Below are 20698 nucleotides of genomic sequence, written 5' to 3' on the forward strand. Positions count from 1 at the left end.
ATATAATTGCATATAAGAATCCTATGGGTATGTCTCCATATAAAATGGTTTATGGAAAAGCATGTCACTTACCTCTTGAACTAGAACATAAGGCATATTGGGCCATTAAAGAGCTCAATTGTGATTTCAAACTTGCCGGTGAGAAGAGGTTATTTGACATTAGCTCACTGATGAATGGAGAACCTAGGCCTATGAGAATGCCAAACTGTTGAAGGAAAAAGTTAAAAGATGGCATGACAAAAGGATACAAAAGCGTGAGTTTAATGTAGGTGATTATGTGTTGCTATTCAACTCTCGTTTAAGATTTTTTGTAGGAAAACTTCTCTCTAAATGGGAAGGACCTTACGTTATTGAGATCTATCGCTGGGTGCCATAAAAATCAACAACTTCGAAGGTACAAATCCGAAGGTGCTGACGGTCAAAGGATCAAACATTATATCTCAGGTAATCCTATAAATGTTGAAACTAATATTATTGAAACCATGACCCCGGAGGAATACATAAGGGACACTTTCCAGAAAGTTTCAGACTCCGAAAAGGAATAGGTATGTGGTACAGTAAGTAAACAGACTCCAAAACAGTTCTAATAGCAATTTTACTCTGTTTTGGAATAGTTAAGAAAATAGGAAAATAAGAAGTAGTCCGGGAAGGACACGAGGCGTCCACGAGGGTGGAGGGCGCGCCCTACCCCCCTGGGCGCACCCCCTTGCCTTGTGGGCACCTCGTGTGCTCTCCGAACTTTGTTTTCTTGCACGATACTTCTTTCGGTCGGTAAAAATTCACTATATAATCTCCCAAAGGTTTTGACCACCGTATCACGCAAAAAATCCTCTGTTTTTGTTTCGAGCTGTTTCTGTCGCAGATTTAGAGCAAGATATCTTTTCAAGAGTCAGTTGGGGAGAGTCGGGTGTCTCACCCTATGCCAAGTCCAGGATCAAACAGCGATGCTTATCACTTTGGACCATCAACGGAGGATGAGATGGAAGCCGCCTTGAAAAGGATAGATGCCATGGAGGAGGATCAAGAAGTTACCTCTCGTTTCCAAGCTGGATTCACGATGGGGGAACTACAGAGCTCTGCCATTCCTAACTCGGTCATCCCTTCCAATGTTAAATTTCTTTCTTATGAAAATATGAAAAAGAGTGTCACTTGTTCTCTAGCAGCTATGCAACGTCCATGGGTGAAAGGAGCTTTAGCCGTCACGGGTAAGCTCCGCAAGGAAAATATGGACCTCAAGCAGCAGGTCAATAAGCTCAAGGAGGAGAATCGTATCCTGAGGGGCATTATCGCCAAGAAGATCACACCACCACTTCCGAAGAAGGAGACATAAACACATGGGTATGGGCACTCCCCTTGGCAACTGCCAAACTTGGGGGAGTTGCCCCGGTATCGTGTCACCATCACACTCCTATCTTTACCGTTTTACTTAGTTCGATCCTTTTAGTAATATCTTGATCTAGTAGAATAAAGTTTAGGTATGAATTAGTTTTGAGTTTTGCCTTATGATCCCTCTATGTAACCGAGTTTGTGAGCTATATATAATAAAGATTAGCGTTGAGTCAAGGGCTTTGCTATGTTACTATGATCTTGTGGGAATAAAAATAAACAAAGTACAAAAACAAATAAAGAGATCATATTGATCTTATGGAGAGTAATGACTTCACATATAAAAAGTATGATGATTAAAAGTTGTTGAGAGTTGGCAAACATAGTTTTGGTCATCGTTGCAATTAATAGGAAGTAATAAAGAAAGAGAGGTTTTCACATCTAAATATACTATCTTGGACATCTTTTATGATTGTGAGCACTCATTAAAGTATGACATGCTAAAGAGTTGATGTTGGACAAGGAAGACAACGTAATGGGTTATATTTCTCACATATGAGTTAAAGTATGCTAATCGCCAACCCGTGCGTGTGCACGGGGCTAGCCACACCACGGTACATTTGAAAACCTATTTTAAATTTAAATACACCATGAAAGTTTACAATGATAAATATGAAATAATAAATTTTGGGGGATGTTTATCATTGAGAAAGAGGGTGAAGAAAATCATTAGGTATAATGTGCTGTTTGAATGTTGATAGTGGCACAACTCAAAGGTGCATGTATAGTTGCCAAGTTACAAAATTAAAGTGCACCGTGCGCCCTTGCATACCAAGATTCTTTCGTCAATGTAACGATGTATATTTACTTACTCTTGACATGATAATTTGTTGGTGATTAAGCCCACTATAGCATATATACCATTTGGTTTTGAATATGGTGATCACTGTGACAGGAATTACCCAGAAAAACTATTTCTACATGATGACAATGTACGTGTGAGGAACGATTATGAGAGGCGGTATTATAAGGATTTTGTTTGTAGCCTAGGCAACTTGTTACAAACGGTAAGGATGGTATATATCATATTTGCAGCTTTGCATATATGGTTTAGCACCCATTGACCATGTTCTATGGATGACATGTTGGATGCCGCAAAATCTGGGTAGTGAAGAAGAAATAATCCAGGGATATTTTTTATACACCTTCTTTCTTGTAATTTAAAATCACCCTCGCTGTTTTCTTACGCTAGGAATGCTAGATTAATTTTTTAACAACAATGCATTGACTTCCCACAACTATCTCGACACGGATAGATTTGGATAGTTTCTCGACATGGCTGGATTTGGATACATAACATACATATCATATTGTATTAAGGTGTAAAGGCATCAAATAAAATAGATGATAATATACTGAATCACATACTTTCATAAACATTTAACACGTGTAAGAGAAAAATTATGTCTATAATGCATTTTCTTGATTTAGTTGTACTTGGAATAAGCACTAACCAAAAAAAAATTAAAATATAATTTTAGTAGTGGAAATATATATGTATCTATGTATATTTATTTTGGCTAATATACACCAAATCTAAATTATAGTTACCATAAAGTTCTACTTATATCTGTGCATGCTAAATAAAACATATTTTCTTTTGTTCAAGGACTAACTACCCAAAGAAGTTTTTGCAGAATGTCAACTTCAAAAGCCCGCCTTTTGTACATTGACGTGGCTAATTTAACGTACCAAACATTTATGCAAATAAAAGTGGTGCTTTTGCCGGGCATCTGTTAACTTTTTTCTTATAGGATTCTATCTGTAAAGTAGGGTTATGTATTGATCGAGTCGGCAGGTATACCCATGTAGATGTATGGCAAGGTAAAATGAAAGGTTTGTGAGTAGATGGGCAACTAAAGTCTAATGCCTTTGTGGAACTGCAAACCTTCCCAAATAAGATAATACCAAATTAAACATAGACCCGGAAATAGAAATCTTGCAATCCAAACATAACCATCTAGCATATCAACAATCACCAAGTCGCCATAAAGTCTAGGCTCATTCATTACCAAAAACTTCAGAGAGTAAGAAATCAGACATCACATGAAAGTAAAACCGCATATATAGGACGAAAACGAACGCAAGTGAGGGAATAATATAGATGCAGACCTTGGTCCAGCAAGTCATATTACACCATAATATTCCTTGCGTTCCTAAGTCCAGTTAGTAAATAACATCATGAAGCACGTGCAATTACTTTTGGAGCTAATCAGGATTTAGTAGTTATAGGGGCCTTGTCCCATCCGGATATGGGCAATCGCTGGCGTGTGTTCCGTATTCCGGCCGGTCGCCCGACTTGCTAGCTTAGGCTAGCCAGCCTTGTTTGGTGCGTCCTCCATGAATCAGTCAATGTGCTTAAATTTTTGTACAGTTGTGTCGCACTGGAAAAAAAAAATCATTGAAGGCTGTCAGGAAAACAATGTGCCTTTGTGTTCGTGGCGGAAGAAGTCCTCTCGGAACAACGTACCATGGGGACCTGTGCCAAAGTAAATTGTACTGAAGTAATTACTTGCGCTCTTGCACAAACAGACTACAAACAGCACAAAAGTCTCTTAAATCGAATCAAGGATATATATGCTGAAAAACAAATAAATTAAGAACCAATACAAAAACTGGAGATCGATCTAACGGGATGGCGGGTCACGAGTGCGACGTGCGATGGCGGGTCTCCTTCGCCGCCGATCTGATGACGGGCTCCCTCCGTTTCTCCGACGGGGAGGTCGTCCTCCGTCGAGGCGCGTTGCGTCTCGTGCTCGTGGATGGCCGTGGCGTGATCGTGGATGCGAGGTATCTCCGCGAGAACGAATCTATCGATATTGGGGATGTGATCTCGTTTCCCTGCCACTTCGCGAAGGTTCGGGTTCGCCTGCCGGCGGCGAGATCGTCAGCAGAGGAGACGGCGGATGGTTCGAGCCGTTCGGGCGCGGTACACGGGAGCGATGGGGAGCGGTACACGGGGGTCCGGTTCACGGAGGCCCAGGCGCGGGGCGACGCGGGCGGGCCCTTCCACCCCCACACATCAATGGCGGATGCGCGACACGTGGGTTCACATCCTGGCGTTCATCCTCGGCCGCGGGCGTGCGATGCGGGTATAGAATCCCCATCTCGCCCGCTGCTTGACCTAGACTCCGCCCTCGCCCACCTCTGGACGGCGGAAAAAAACCCTAGATCGAGATCTAGAGAGGAGTGGGGGTGGTGGAGAGGCAAGGTTGGAGGAGATCCTCGATCCTTCACGGAGGTTGCTGCCTCGCCACCCATGGCGAATGATGCGGGGCGGGGTTTCCAGGGAGATCGGCGTCAAGGCGCAGATGCGGCCCGTGCAGGACGCGGCATGGGTCGCGGCGCGGGGAGGAACGCTGGCCGTGGCAACGGCCGTGGCGGCGACAAGAGCAAGTACTCATGGAAGCGGAGCAAGGGCGACGGCGATGGCGACCGCACCATCTCTGCTTCATCCAACCCCACCTCTGCTGCGATGGATACTGCGCGCTGGGAGGCAGCTGCGACCACCAGGCGCCAAGAGAACCAAGATGGAGGGATTTGGGTGGAGAAGCAACAGTCGGCGGTGGCGTCGGGGGAGACTGGTAGCGGCCAGACCTCATCGCCGATTCATCGTCCACACGGCAAGCAGAACATCACCCAGGTGCCCCCTACCAAGAACCCTATCTCCTGCCCCATATGCAAGTCGAATGATCATCCTCCTGCTAGATGTCCTCAAGTTTTCTTTGAGAGATGCAATAAGTTAGGGCACTTGGCTTCTGTATGCACGGCATTCACTCCCTGGGAGTGTATTGCCCCAATGTGTGCCTTTCAGTCGAGGGGGCAGGGGTTTTGCTATATCCATGATTCATGCACTGCTAGTCAGCTTAAGGAGAGGTCCAATAATATTGTTGTTACCATTGTTGAGGGGGAAACTTCGACTAGGCAGATGGAATTGGACCTGTCTGACTATCTTGCTACTGGATGGCGCTGTTCAGCACATGCCATTGGTCCTGGGGTGTATGTGGTGCGATTTCCTAATCCTAGAGTGGTTGCTCAAATCTGCTATGTGGGAAAAGTTACTCTGAAAACGAGTGGGGCTATTATACATGCCACTCAATGGTCCTCAGCTGTGGGATCGAAAAGCATCATGGAAGTGGCTTGGGTGAGGGTGATTAATATCCCACTGGATAAAAGAAGTGAGAGGAATGAAGCCTTTGTGGCCTCGCTAGTGGGGATTCCACTAGAGATCGATAATGCAACCTTGCATCGTCCTGCTTCTGTTCGTGTGAAACTTGGGTGCAGAAATGTTGATGCGATACCTGGAATAGCAGAATCATTTTTGGGAGGACACTTCTATGATTTCGTTTATGAGGTTGAACAGGTGCTGATCAGGGACCCTAATCGTGAGAACAATGAGGTTCGGGTGCCTACTGGAGATGAGGGAGGGAAACATGAAAAGAGCAAAAAGGTTGTGAATCCTGATACTCAAATGGGCAGTACTTCATCTGGGCTTGGGGGGAAATCTCTCCCCATTCCCCAGCATGTAGTGCCTGACCCGATGTGAGAATCCCAAGAGAGTGTTGAGTGTGATGACTCTCTCCACACCTCACTGCTTATTGAAACCTTGAAGTATGAGCATGAACAGAGTGTGAAAGAGAAAGTAAGTACTCCTCCCCAACAGACTCCTATAGAAAACAATCCTGAAGATAAAGAAACGGTGAAATCCTACTCTGATGTGGTTAAATCCCTGCCATAGGTTGTGGAGGTGGTTGGACATCATGACTCAGCTCTGAAGGTGGTCAATGAATATAGGGTGGAATCTCCTGATGTGAATGCTGAGGTGATCCCCACTCCTCCTTTGGTCACTGAGGAAAACTTACGCTTCAGCTTGAGAAATGTGCAGAGTAAACTGGAGCGGGTGGAGGACAAGGCTGCAGCCGCGGCTAAGAAGAGAAACATGGAAGGTAACAATTTAAAGCATAACTCGTTTGATGCCTTGTATGATCCTGTTCTTATTCTAAGAGCTATTAAGATGGGCGTTGATATACCAGACTCTGATTTTGCTAATATAGATATTTTAAGAGAACTGGAAAGATCCAGAAATAGTGATTTCTGGGAAGGTAAAGATGTTAGTAATAATGATAGTAATAACATCCTGATGCTGACAAATGGAAAAGGGGACCAAACTCCTCTGGACATGAAATGGAGTGAGGAAAATGAGCTGGATGAGGAACCTTTTACTTTAGTGCGGTCTAGGAAAAAAAGGAGAGAAAAGTGAATGTTACTATATCTCGACCTGTTACTAGAAGTCAAAAAGGAAAAAAAGCCCATGCGCAGAGTAGTGGTAGCCCTACCATGCCCCCTGGCAGGAATGCCAAACGGGGGAAGAAATCTAATGTGATTAAATGAATGGTGTTTTTTGGAATTGCAGGGGAGCAGGCAAAAGGGAATGAGTACCTGCTTCTCTGACATGATAAAAGACCATTCCCTAGATTTCCTTTGTCTTCAGGAGACTATGGAAAAGAAGTTCCCTCCTAAGAGTATCAGGAAAATAGACCCTGTGGCTCAATTCGATTGGAATTGGATTCCATCGATTGGTAAAGCGGGGGGAATCCTCTGTGGTATTAAGAAGGAGACCTTAGAGGTTATTTCGTGGACTCCAAGTAGGTTTTGTTTGCAGGACAACCTTTACGATATCAAACGTAAGATTGTCTGGGCTCTCATTACTGTATATGGAGCAGCCCATGATGACAGTAAAGATGACTTCCTGGTAGAATTAGTCGCGATGTGTGTGCATACACATGCCCCATACATTGTGGGGGGGGGGGTTTAATATCCTCAGAGAAGCTTGTGATAAAAATAAAGCCTTGAATAGATCGCATTATGTGGATAAATTCAACTCCATTATAAACTCTTTGAACCTTCGAGAGATTTATATGGGGGGAGGCAAGTATACATGGACTAATAATCAAAAGCACCCTACTCTGGAAAAACTCGACAGAGTCCTGATGAGTTTTGAATGGGAGGACATCTTTCCTTTGGTCACGGTTCGTAAACTGGTGAGGGATGTTTCGGACAACAATCCACTTCTTTTGTCCTCGGGAGAGGAGAGGCAAAAGAACCATAATCAGCACGAATTCAGGTTTGAACTTAGTTGGCTGTGTGACGAGAATTTTTACCCTATTGCCAAGGAGATTTGGGAACAACCTGTCAGAACAAATGATCCTATTGATATTCTTAATATCAAACTAAAGCGCATCAAAAAGTACTTTAAAGGGTGGGGCTCAAACATTTTTGGTGATGCCAGGAAGAGAAAAAAAGAAATTAAAAGGGAGCTAGAAGAAATAGAGAGTAAAGAAGAGGAGAGACCTCTCGACCCTGAGTCATATGAGAGGAAAACTATGCTACAGATAGAACTCAGCGAGATTCTATTCAAAGAAGAGTTATATTGGCTGCAGCAGTCCAATGAACGCTGGCTCTTAAAAGGAGATCGAAACACAGCCTTTTATCATAGAGTGGCTAATGGCAAAAAGAGGAAAAACACGATCCAATCCCTTACAGATGGGGATGTTGTGATCGAGGGGACCACCAACCTGCTAGCTCATGCCACAGCTTACTATAAGGAGCTGTTTGGACCTGCTAGAGGGAACCTGTTTCACCTGTCACCTGATATGTGGGCTGAGACTGAGAAATTGACCGAAGACGATAATACCCTGCTTACTAGTAAGTTCACTAAAGAAGAGGTGAAAAAAGCTCTTTTCAATATGAAGAGCAACCGAGCCCCTGGCCCCGACAACATACCTGTAGAGTTTTATAAACATTGATGGGAGTTTGTGAAAAAAGATATGATGAACCTTTTCGATGCCTTTCACAGCAATTCTTTAGATGTGGCTCGGCTGAATTATGGGGTGATTACCCTTATTCCTAAGATAAATGGAGCTAAAAAAATTCAACAATATAGACCTATTTGCTTGCTACGATGTCCTTACAAGCTCATTACTAAAGTGTTGGACAATAGAGCCTCCTTGTTTGCAGATATTTTGATCAGCAAACACCAAAATGCATTCATAAAGCACAGGAACATTATGGATGGCATTTTAACCCTTCATGAAATTCTTCATCACACACAAAGAAAAAAGAAGATTGGTGTGGTGTTGAAACTCGATTTCAAAAAATCATATGATAAGATCAATTGGGATTTCCTCATTGAGTGTCACAGCAACAGGGGCTTTGGCCCCGTGTGGTGTGGGTGGATCCAGAAGATCCTTAGGAATGGGACCATTAGTATCAAATTGAATAATGAGAAAGGCTCTTACTTTCAAAGCTGCAAGGGGGTGCGACAAGGGGACCCGCACTCGCCTTTTTTGTTCAATATGGCTGTGGAAGCCTTGTCCAAAATGATCCTGAATGCTCAAAAAGATAAAATGATAACAGGTCTAGCTCCAGACCTGGTCGATGGGGGGGGGTAGCTATCCTCCAGTATGCAGATGATACGATCGTGTGCTTTGAACATGACAAAGAAGCTGCGGTTAATCTGAAACTCCTGCTTTATCTGTTCGAACTTATGTCAGGGCTTAAGATTAATTTTTTGAAGAGTGAAGTTCTTTGCATTGGAGGGGATGATGAGATTCTTGACTTTTATTCTGAGCTCTTTAACTGCCAGATTGGCCATTTCCCTATGAAATACTTAGGAGTTCCTGTGAGTTATTCTACTCTTCATGCAATAGACTGGGATTTTGTTAATGATAAATTCCTTAAATGATGTGCATCCTGGATCGGTAATGCGGCCTCCTTAGGAGGGAGATTGACCCTTCTCAACTCCTCCCTTACGAGCATTGTGTTCTACTACATGTCTATGTTCATGCTATCTAAGAAAAATATTGAGAGACTAGATAAGCATAGAAAAAAATTATTTTGGCAAGAAACTGATGGTCGAAGAAGATATCACCTGGTCAGATGGTCTAGGATATGCAGGTCTAAGAAAAAAGGAGGTTTGGGAGTTAAAGACCTGCATAGACAAAACATCAGTCTTCTCACCAAATGGTGAAGGAAGCTGGAAACCCAACAAGGCCTTTGGCAGGAGATAATATGTGCTAAATATTTCAGAAACGACACGGTCCCCTCAATGAAGAGTAAATTTGGGATTCCCCCATATGGAAAGCTATTGTAAAAGTGAAGGAGACTTATTTGGCAGGGAGGGGGTGATTCTGAACTCTGGGAATATAGCCAGGGTATGGAATGATCCAATTAGGGGTGCTTCTCCCTTGCGTTGTAAATTCCCGGCCCTGTTCAGTATATGTAATTATCAGGAAATTACAGTTGCTAACATCAAAATTTTTGAGGGTGATGACCTTTTTAGAAGGAACCTCCACCTGCCTCTTATGGATCAGTGGAACGATCTGGTTGGGGTGGTTAACTCTTGGCATCTTTTCGATGAGACAGATGGCATTCTATGGAGATTGGGAAGTAAAGGTAAATTCTCGACCAAATCGGTATATTCCTATCTGGAGAGAAATCAGGCAGGATGTGATTTCAGGTGGATATGGAAAGCAAAAATCCCTTTAAAAATTCAGATTTTTCTCTGGCAACTATTCCAAGATGCGGTTTTGACTCGAGATGTCATGAGAAGACGAAAATGGGCAGGAAATCCTAAATGCTCGTTCTGTAATGAAGTGGAAACCTCACAACATCTCTTTTTCACTTGTCCTGTGGCTAGGGTGGTGTGGAGGACAGTTGGGTGTGTTTTTGGCACATCGATGTGCCCAAACAACCTTTGGCAGTATTTCTCCTGGTGTTACATCTTCCTCCCTGATGGGGCTAAATTTTAACTTTTGGTTTGGCAGCTATGTGCTGGGCGATTTGGATCAGTCGCAATCAGGCTACCTTTGAGCACAAGTCTCTTAAAAGTCCTTTTAATGTGGTGTATGCTGCTTGTGGTTTTTTGACATACTGGGCAGGTTTGATGGCTGGTGAGGACCGGGAGTCCATGGAGCGTGGAGCCAAGATGCTGAGGTCGAACGCGTCGGCGATGATGAGGATCTGTGCACCACCGTCAACAACGAACTGATGCTGTTGCACCATCTAAGAAACTTCATCATTATGTCTGCCTAGTTTGGTTAACTCCACTCCTGCGTGAGTGTTTTTGGTCTCCCTTGAGTTTGCCAGTGGGCATGGTGGTGTTGGACTGTTATAGCTCTTGCTGGAGTTTGCCTGGTTCTGTTAGGTCTAGAGGTTTTGCGTGATGCTAGGTGTCACTGGGTTTTCGCCCCGCGATGAGCTGCTCGATGACGGGTGCTCATAGTGGGTTTCCCAGTGATGCTTTGATCTCGCCTTACCCCTTTCTAGTTTCCTTATGCTGTAGTCGTTTATGTTGGGTCGTATGTAGTGAACTTTGTATTTCCGTTATGCTTTTAATGGAAAGGGGTTATGGCCCGGGTCAAAAAAAAATACAAAAACTGCATGCTAGTACGTTAAGCTGATCATTAGCTTAGGCGACACGGGCGGCGACTCGGTCCCCCGCCGCCAGCAGCTCCCTCCACCTGCTCCTCCCCCCTTCCCGCCGCCGGTGGCCACCTCCGGGCAGAGCCCGTGTGGTGGTGGTGGCGGGGCCTTCTCCGTTGCTCAGCTCTCTTTTGGTGGGAGATTCAGCCGGCGGCGCTTGATCCAGTTGCCGGCGGCGCGATGCGTGGTGGGGGTCGACAGTTGGCGACGCGGCGGCTTCGCATCTCTGGTAGGGCTATGGCGGCGGTTGTGAGGAGGAGGCGGGTGGGGATGGCTGGATTTGGTCGGACTCGGCCGGATCTGGCTTCTCCTGTCCGTCCGACGGGTGCAGGGCTCCATGGCTGCTGCGGATGGAGTGGAGGACGCCGGGGCAGCGGCCCTGGGCTCGATGTTGTTGGTTCTTGCCGGTAGGGAGTCGTGGTGCGTGGATCTGGCGGTTCCTGCGTGGATCCATGGCCGGTGGTGGTGTTTCAGCCGATGTAGCGAGAGGTGTTGCGGAGGACGTGACGCAAGATGCAGATTGGTGGGCTTCGATCAGGGCGTTTGCGACATGCTGCATGCTCCGGCCATCTTGGCGCTCCGGTGCCCAGATCTGGTCGTGCAACCTCGCCATTCTCGGGTTTGTGGATGAGCTCCAGGCGAAAGCCTTGCCAGACCTCGGTTGGTGCCGGCAACGGTGGCACCTCGGTGCCATTTTCCTCGTTGGAGGCGTGGTCGTGGAGCCTCTTTCCACCCCATGGCGGATGGGCTCTCCGGGAGAAATCCCTAGCTCTGATCTCTCGGAGCGGGCGAAGATGGCAGCTACGTCGCATTATCCTTGGAGGCGTCGTCTTGGAGAGCCAAATGCGGATGTTTGTGTCGTTCATGTCGTTGAGGTTGGTGAATGTCGGGGCGGCGGCCCCGGATGTTTGATGTTTGTGCGTCGAGGCAGCGGGCCTCAGGAACCATGGGTGGAAGCGGCTCCACGAGGACGGGCAACATCTCAACATGGCTTGGGTGGCAATTCTGTGCCGCTAGTGTGGCGGGGTTGTCGACTCGGTCGACCTGTCCCAGAGGGGGCGGTCTGACTTGACGTCGGGGCAGCGGCCCCGGATGAGTTGGTGCGGCGGTCGTGGTCTGCGGGTGGTTGCCCTGCTCAGCTTGGGCTGTGGGTGACTAAGTCGTGCGACGTTGCAGCTCGAGGGCGAGCGGTGGTATGTCGGGACGGCGGTCCCGGAAGGTGGTATGTTGGTGGAATATGCAGGGCATAACGGAGCAACGGAGGTCGAGGCGGCAGCCTCGAGAGTTCAGCTGCATCGATTGCGTTCACCTCGTGTCGCTTGGGCGGCGAGGTTGCTCTTGATTTTGTCGGAGACAACTCAAGCGTCGTGTTTGGTGGATTGCACACACCTTCACCTTGTGGGAGCGTCCCAGTGTGCTCCAATGATGGTTGTGGCATCGTTGGCAAGTGTGGTGTGGCCTTGTGGTGTGGCGTTTCGAGTTGGCTTGGCCATGTGACGCGTGGGGCTTGGCCCTGTTTGTAACGGTTTTCGCCCGGTTTTCCGTAATTAACCGGGCAACCTTCTTCTTAATTAATGAAACGGGCAAAGCTTTTGCCTCGTGTTTCGACAAAAAAATTATGCTTTTTATGCATCTGCAGTCACATCTCAGCTCCATTGAGAATCATCAGCATGATTTGGTACTTCTCTCATAGACTTAGCCACATTGCTGCACTTATGAAGTGTAGCAATAAGAACGTCGTGCGTCGAGGCAACCTCTAGTTGGTGTCGGCGGCGGCCGGCCAACCGTCGACAATTACCAGATTTATCGATCTGAACAACGGAAGTATCACGAAAGATAATCGTCTACCCGTGCATCTGCACGGCCTAGTATTTTCTGTAACACATAAAGGTACTAAAATCATTTATTATATACACAATATTTATAGAGATATAATGTAAATTAATGATATTAGCCTCTTAAATCATTTGTATTGGAATTGCAAATTTTGGTTTGCTTAAGAAGATTGTATATTTTTCATACTAAATGCTAATAAAAAGGGTCCAAATCTAGAGGTACACAAAAATCACAATTATAGTCATGAAAGAAAACACATGACAACAAATGTTTACCTCTTCCGAAAATAGGATAAAAATTAGTGAACAATTAGACTTTATGTACATATGGTCACTTTGAAAACTTAAAACAATTTATATAAGACATTAGAGATTGTGTCAGCTAGACACCGATCATGGAGTATAATATTTATAGAAAGATCTTTAAAAAGACAACTATTATTGGTACAAAATTTGGAAGGGTGGTCTCTAAGAATAAATTCCTTACTAACCAACGATAAAATCACTGGATAGAGAACTGCTTCAGTATTAAAATGTTAATGTATTAATCCTAGCTCAAGAAATTGTATGTGAGAAGATCATGGTTCAATACAAATTCAGATTGGGATGAATTCAAGTGCAAATTTCCAAAAGATTGGGATGAATTCAGATTGAGAAGATCATGGTTCATCTACGAAGGGCCTATCTTTTACTTTATGTCTTATACAAGAGTCATGGTGATCTTCACCTTTCCTTTTTACATTTTATCCTTTGGCAAGCACCTCGTGTTGAAAAGATCCTGATATATATATCCAATTGGATGTAAGTTAGCATGAACTATTATTGTTGACATTACCCTTGAGGTAAAAGGTTGGGAGGCGACACTATAAGCCCCTATCTTTCTCTGTGTCCGATTAAAACTCCATAACCATAAGTATTGCGTGAGTGTTAGCAATTGTGAAAGACTAAAAGATTGTTGAGTATGCGGACTTGGTGAAAAGCTCTTATATTGACTCTTTTCGATGTTATGATAAATTGCAATTGCTTCAATGATTGAGATTACAGTTTGTTGGTTTTCAATGAAGTTTCTAATTCATACTTGACATTGTGAATAGATTGTTACTTGAGCATAAGAAATTATATGACAAAATAAATATATGTTGCTGTTATAAGAATGATCACAATGCCCTCATGTACGTATTTTATTTTATCGACACCTCTATCTCTAAACATGTGGACATATTTTTCGATATCGGCTTCTACTTGAGGACAAGCGCGGTCTAAGCTTGGGGAGTTGATACGTCCATTTTGCATCATGCTTTTATATCGATATTTATTGCATTATGGGCTGTTATTACACATTATTTCACAATACTTATGGCTATTCTCTCTTATTTTACAAGGTTTACATGAAGAGGGAGAATGTCGGCAGCTAGGATACTATGCTGGAAAAGGAGCAAATATTGGAGACCTATTCTGCATAGCTCCAAAAGTCATGAAACTCCACGAAAGTCATTTTGGGAATTAATAAAAAATACTGAGCGGAAGAAATACCAGAGGGGGCCCACACCCTGGCCACGAGGGTGGGGGGCGCGCCCTACCCCCCTGGACGTGCCCCCCTACCTCGTGGGCCACCTGGCAGCCCTCTGGTGCCCATCTTCTGCTATATGAAGTCAATTACACTAGAAAAAATCATAAGCAAGCTTACGGGAAGAAACTCCGCCGCCACGAGGCGGAACCAATCTAGGGCTCCGGCGGAGCTGTTCTGCCAGGGAAACTTCCCTCTGGGAGGGGGAAATCATCACCATCGTCATCACCAATGACCCTCTCATCGGGAGGGGGTCAATCTCCATCAACATCTTCACCAGCAGCATCTCCTCTCAAACCCTACACTAGTAGAAAAAGGGTCTAATGTGCAGCTCATTAGTCCCGGTTTGAAATTGAGCTGGCACTAATGTGACCATTAGTGTCGGTTCCAACGGCTAGGCGGGCCGCTCTCTTTAGTACCGGTTCGTGCGGAACCTTTAGCACCGGTTCATGCCACGAACCGGTACTAAAGGGTGTGGTGGCAGGATGTTGTCAGACTGGGGGCCGTCCAACACCTTTAGTACCGGTTCTTGCCACGAACCGGTACTATAGGTCATCTTGCATATAAACCCTTCGTCCACACTACAAGAAATATGTCAACTAGTGACCTTCTGTCAGTGACCCTGGAAGAATTGGTCATAGATCTATGACCATTTCAGACCAATTGGTCAAAAGCTATTCAAGGGGCTCCAAACCCTAAACCATTGCGACCATTTTGGTCAGAAAGGTCGTAATTTCCTTACATGAAAAGGTCATAAAGCAAACAACGCTAGTCCGCTGCCTTATTTCTAGTTGTTAACGACCAATATAGATGGTCATAGCCTTGTAGATTGTGGTGCGTTGCTATGACTAGGCGCCACCTCATCAGTTTTGCCTATGTGTCATGTCCATGTCGCAGTTTTTGCCCTAGGTTGTGAAGCAACCTATATTTCTGTCATTCCCAAAATTCCCAAAAAAATCTCATAAATTCTTTGGGTCATATCTTCGTCAAATATGTAAAAACCTTCCTTGCCTAGTTCAAAAATAATTCAAAAATATTCATTTTCCTATTCTGTTCAGAATAACAGTTTGTGAAGGAAGTACCACTTTGGAATGTCCAAATAGTATCCATTTTCTACAGTGCTTTTCTATGCCCAAATAACCATCCTCCACCAAATGCCAGCTCAATCCATTCATTATTTTGAGCCAAGGTTCAATATTCGTATTTGTGTCCAGTGTGGTAGTTTGCAAAGCAAGTACCACATAGGCTCCTCCTTTTGAGCTGAAAAATTGTGAAGACGGTCTTCTTAGTAACTGATCATCCTCAGCCAAAACTCGCGCCCATTAGCCATGTGCATTTCCCGTACCGCAAATCAAACACTTGGCTGCTTATTCATGTTTGAGCATCGATTGGTCTCCTCGTGAGAATCTTATGTTGTGATTTTATTCCTAGCACCTACGTGGGGAGTGCCCAACCCACTAGACATACCTAGGCCGCCCAGAACACATGGCAACGCCACGGTCACGCAGTGACCACGCGGCAGGCATGCGAGTTTACGCGCTCTAGAGTTGGGGCCCTCGGCCACCGCCCAAACCTCGACGTATCGCCACCAAACCATGTATTTATGATTAAATAGGTACTTATGTAACTAGAAATGATTTTTGGAAAAAATAAATAGCAAACTATGAGGCAGCTGCAGTTCAAATTTGACCCGCTTCCACCTGAATCGGCGGAAATTTGTCTTTTTCACGAGAGGTGGATCAAAACTTTTTGCACCCAACCATTTTGTCAGTTGTGCATTAAATATGTCCTAGTATTTTAGAAAATTTATTTGGTCCAATTTTGCAACAATTATTTGGTAGTTCCTCCATAAAAAAACCTCCTTTGGGCACTCGGAAAATGAAAAATGAAATTTCCGTGCAAAAAAAAATGAAAACTTCCTTAGGCAACATTGTTTGAAATTCCAAGATGTACCCTTGTGCACAATATGAGATCATTTGAACAAACTATGCCATGAATGTGGCCATAAGATTGATCATTTGGCTTGAAAGCCATGAATCTTCAAGCATGATAGCTCATTTCTGAGAACACTTTTTTAAAATAATTACCGTATTACAAGTTTATTATGTTTCATGGAAACTTGGTCACATATAATGACACAATGCAAAGGTTTCCCAATTTTTTGAGTTTTTTTTGAATTTTTTATGCCCGTTTCAAAATGCGGTCAAAACGGCGGGAATGACCGTTCCTAGCTAGTGGCTGAATTTTGGAATTTTTTGGTGTTTCTCTGATTAAATAGATACTTATGTTCCTAGAAGTGATTTTTGGAAAAAAATAAAGAGCAAACTACGAGGTAGCTATAGTTCAAATTTGACCCGCTTCCAACTGAATCGACGGGAATTTGTCTTTTTCACCAGAGGTGGATAAAAACTTTTTACACCCAACCATTTGGTCAATTGTGCATTAAATATGGCCTAGTATTTTAGAAAAATGATTTGGTCCAATTTTGCAACAATTATTTGGGAGGTCCTTCACAAAAAAACCTTCTTTTCGGCACTCAAAAAATGGAAAATGGTTCTTTCGTCCAAAGAAAAAGAAAACTTCCTTAGGCAACATTGTTTGCCATTCCAATATGCACCCTTCTGCACAATATGAGATCATTTGAACAAACTATGCCATGAATGTGGCCATAAGATTGATCATTTGGCTTGAAAGCCATTGATCTCCACACGTGATAGCTAGTTTCTGAGAACACTTTTTTAAAAGAATTGTCGTATTACAAGTTTATTATTTTTGTTGGGAACTTGGCCACATATAATGACACAATGCGAAGGTTTCCCAAATTTTTGATTTTTTTTGAATTTTTTATGCCCGTTTCAAAATGCGGTCAAAACAGCGGGAATGACCGTTCCTAGCTAGTGGTTGAATCTTGGAATTTTTTTGGTGTTTCTCTGATTAAATAGATACTTATGTACCTAGAAATGATTTTTGGAAAAAATAAAGAGCAAACTACGAGGTAGCTATAGTTCAAATTTGACCCGCTTCCAACTAAATCGGCGGGAATTTGTCTTTTTCACCAGAGGTGGATAAAAACTTTTTACACCCAACCATTTGGTCAATTGTGCATTAAATATGGCCTAGTATTTTAGAAAAATGATTTGGTCCAATTTTGCAACAATTATTTGGGAGGTCCTTCACAAAAAAACCTTCTTTTCGGCACTCAAAAAATGGAAAATGGTTCTTTCGTCCAAAGAAAAAGAAAACTTCCTTAGGCAACATTGTTTGCCATTCCAATATGCACCCTTCTGCACAATATGAGATCATTTGAACAAACTATGCCATGAATGTGGCCATAAGATTGATCATTTGGCTTGAAAGCCATTAATCTCCACACGTGATAGCTCGTTTCTCAGAACACTTTCTTTAAAATAATTTCCGTATTACAAGTTTATTATTTTTCCTAGGAACTTGGCCACATATAATGACACAATGCGAAGGTTTCCCAATTTTTTGATTTTTTTTAATTTTTTATGCCCGTTTCAAAATGCGGTCAAAACGGCGGGAATGACCATTCCTAGCTAGTGGTTGAATCTTGGAATTTTTTTGGTGTTTCTCTGATTAAATAGATACTTATGTACCTAGAAATGATTTTTGGAAAAAATAAAGAGCAAACTACGAGGTAGCTATAGTTCAAATTTGACCCGCTTCCAGCTGAATCGACGGGAATTTGTCTTTTTCACCAGAGGTGGATAAAAACTTTTTACACCCAACCATTTGGTCAATTGTGCATTAAATATGGCCTAATATTTTAGAAAAATGATTTGGTCCAATTTTGCAACAATTATTTGGGAGGTCCTTCACAAAAAAACCTCCTTTTGGGCACTCAAAAAATGGAAAATGGTTCTTTCTTCCAAAGAAAAAGAAAACTTCCTTAGGCAATATTGTTTGCCATTCCAATATGCACCCTTGTGCACAATGAAAATGTTTCTTTTTGAATTTCTCATATCATAAAACTGTTTATATGATTTAACACCTTTTTTTGAAAAAAAAAATATGGTTCAACACCTTATTTTTAGTCGATTATGACCAATTTAGAAGGTCATAACCTGTACTGGGTTCTGATTGGTCCATGGGCATGTCACGCGGATCGTGCTCAAACACCGTCAGATGCTCTCGGATCCGACGGCAGCCCTTTCTCCCTTACCCCCCTCTTTGTCTCAAAAAAAAGAAAAAAGAAAACTCCCTCACCTTCTCACCCCAGGAACCCTAGGGCTCCAGATCTGCCACCCACCTCGACTCTCCCCTCGTCTCCCACATTGCCGCCGCCACCCCGATCTCTCCCCTCGTCTCCCACATCGCCGATCCACCCCGAGCCCTGCCGCCGGCCATCTCACCCTCCCCCTCCCCCTCCCCCCGCGCTGCCGCCCCCACCTTCTCCTTCCTCTCCCAAGGGAAGGGAAGAAAGGGAACAGAAGGGAGGGAAAGCCGGCAAGGAGTTCGGTCGAGCTCCCAGATCCACGCCGCCATTGTCGACCTAATCCATGTCCTCGACCTTGCCGCTGCGCAGATGCCGGACCTCGCCTCCATCGTCACAAGAGTAAGCCCAAACGCTCGCTCGCTCGCTCACTGCCATCTCTGCTTCTGCAACTACTAACAAGGTGCGATCCACAACTGTGTTTCATCTTTGAGCAGATCCAGTGCGGGCTGGGGGCAACCTCTACTCCGCGGGGACGTCGACGACGCCCGTTAGGGCGATGCTCGCTGGCGGCGCCGCGGCCGGCCAGGAGCTGAAGAAGAGCCACGTCTGGCTGCAGTTTTCCCAGGCTTTCCAGGCAGCTTGATGTGGCATGGAAGGAAGGTGGCCGACGGAGATAGCTGACGCCCGGGTAACCCCATCCTCCCAAGGTCACCCCTTCCTCTTCTCCTCTTGAGTGTCATCTCGTTATGTTTCTTGGCCTGTTCGATCGATCCCGCAGTCCTCTCCTCCCATCCATGACTGTTACATTAATTTCGGATTTGCTCGGGTGATGTATGACGCCCATGACTATGTGTTTCATAGTCTGTCTGTGTAATACAGAGATCTTCTCTGCCGCTCATAGTTATACCTTACCATCACTTTTAGATTAACTTTGTAAGTGGAAAACGACCACGGGTTATTGTTGGGATCTTGTTTGTACCCTCGCCTCCCATCCATGGCAGCCTCTTTCTCCCAACACAATTAGTATTTGTCTATTATTTACAATTCTAGATGGCTTCTCGTGGCATTCTTTGTTGAATAAGGGACTGCCGATCTGACGACGACTCAACTGAGTTGGGCTTCGGTTTGTGTGTCCCTTTCAGGTGGCTCAATTGGTATTGCTGCAAGTCATCCAGTTTCTGTGTGATGGATGGTGGCGACGTTATCTATGTTGCTGTGGAGTTGTTTATAGGGTTGACAATTAGGAACGAAAGATTCATTTAATCTGGTAGTACCAGTAAGTATTGTTATTAAAATATCTGGTAATTCTAGGTTCTGTAAACTGACGCATGTGAGATATTGAGGTATTTGTGACTTGAACTTGCAAAATCTCAACTTATTTGTTATTTCTCGAGAGTGGTTGGCAGATGAATACATATGTGGGAATGTGAGTCTGCTTATAGATAGTTCTCTACCATGTCAGAATAGTGGTTCCGAGGTCTGTTCATTTAGGGATATTTGCTGTTTTGAATAGAAACTCATTTCCACATATGTTTTGTATGTTTATTATGTTCTGATTCTGGTCGATCCGGCCATGAGCTTGAATGGTCTAGTAGCAGAACAACATCAAGTTAATTTGTAGCAGTGAGGTCACGGAATTGTTTTGTATGCCATGGTACAATTATGATTGGAATGAGCCACTTTACAGAATGCACAAGTTTATTACATTCTATCTAGGTTTGTCAGCAATGGATGATTGGCACTGATAATTGTTTACATTTGAAAGATACATGGCATGTTCCTAGTTCTCACCTTTGTTGTCTGAACCTCTTGGTCTAAAGAGCCACATCTCACTTTTTTCTTTCTTTCTCTGCAGCTTGCATTGACCATAGAGGCACACCACAGAATCTAGCCAGGACCTACACCCTTGAATCAGAAGGTGAAGCCATATGCGCAAGTTTGACCGAAGCCATGAACACAATATCTACAGCACATGATCATGTGTTACTATTCTCTAGGAGTGTTGCCATGGCTAGCAATGTGTGACTTTTCTGAGACTTGTTGCACCTTCAAATATGCTCTTGTTTGCTTGAAGGAGTAATTAACTGAAACATTTTCAGTTAATTAAAATTTGGTGTATACTGCTTGCTTGCATCAATAGTGCACAACTCTTTGCTTGCACTTGTTTATACTTGGAGCGCGCGAGCACACACACACACACTTGGGCTAAATCTATTATCTTGGAATTAACTTGGGCTAATCTTAGCCATC

General features: G+C 44.0%; 1 protein-coding gene across 1 annotated transcript; it reads left to right on the forward strand.

The window, feature by feature from the left end:
• The first annotated feature begins 4525 nt into the window (after window positions 1-4525).
• LOC123155640 (uncharacterized) lies at window positions 4526-10796 on the forward strand. Its single transcript, XM_044573782.1, has 4 exons — window positions 4526-6028; window positions 6125-6208; window positions 6272-6332; window positions 10326-10796. Exon 1 carries the CDS (start codon window positions 4646-4648, stop codon window positions 5930-5932), a length of 1287 nt encoding a protein of 428 aa, XP_044429717.1. The 5' UTR covers window positions 4526-4645; the 3' UTR covers window positions 5933-6028; window positions 6125-6208; window positions 6272-6332; window positions 10326-10796.
• Window positions 10797-20698: the final 9902 nt, after the last annotated feature.

This window comes from Triticum aestivum, chromosome 7B (assembly GCF_018294505.1).
Source record: "Triticum aestivum cultivar Chinese Spring chromosome 7B, IWGSC CS RefSeq v2.1, whole genome shotgun sequence".
NCBI lineage: Eukaryota > Viridiplantae > Streptophyta > Magnoliopsida > Poales > Poaceae > Triticum > Triticum aestivum.

Excerpts from the sequence above, each read along its gene's own strand:
- LOC123155640 (XM_044573782.1), top strand. The coding sequence starts at position 4,646 with ATGGCGAATGATGCGGGGCGGGGTTTCCAGGGAGATCGGCGTCAAGGC.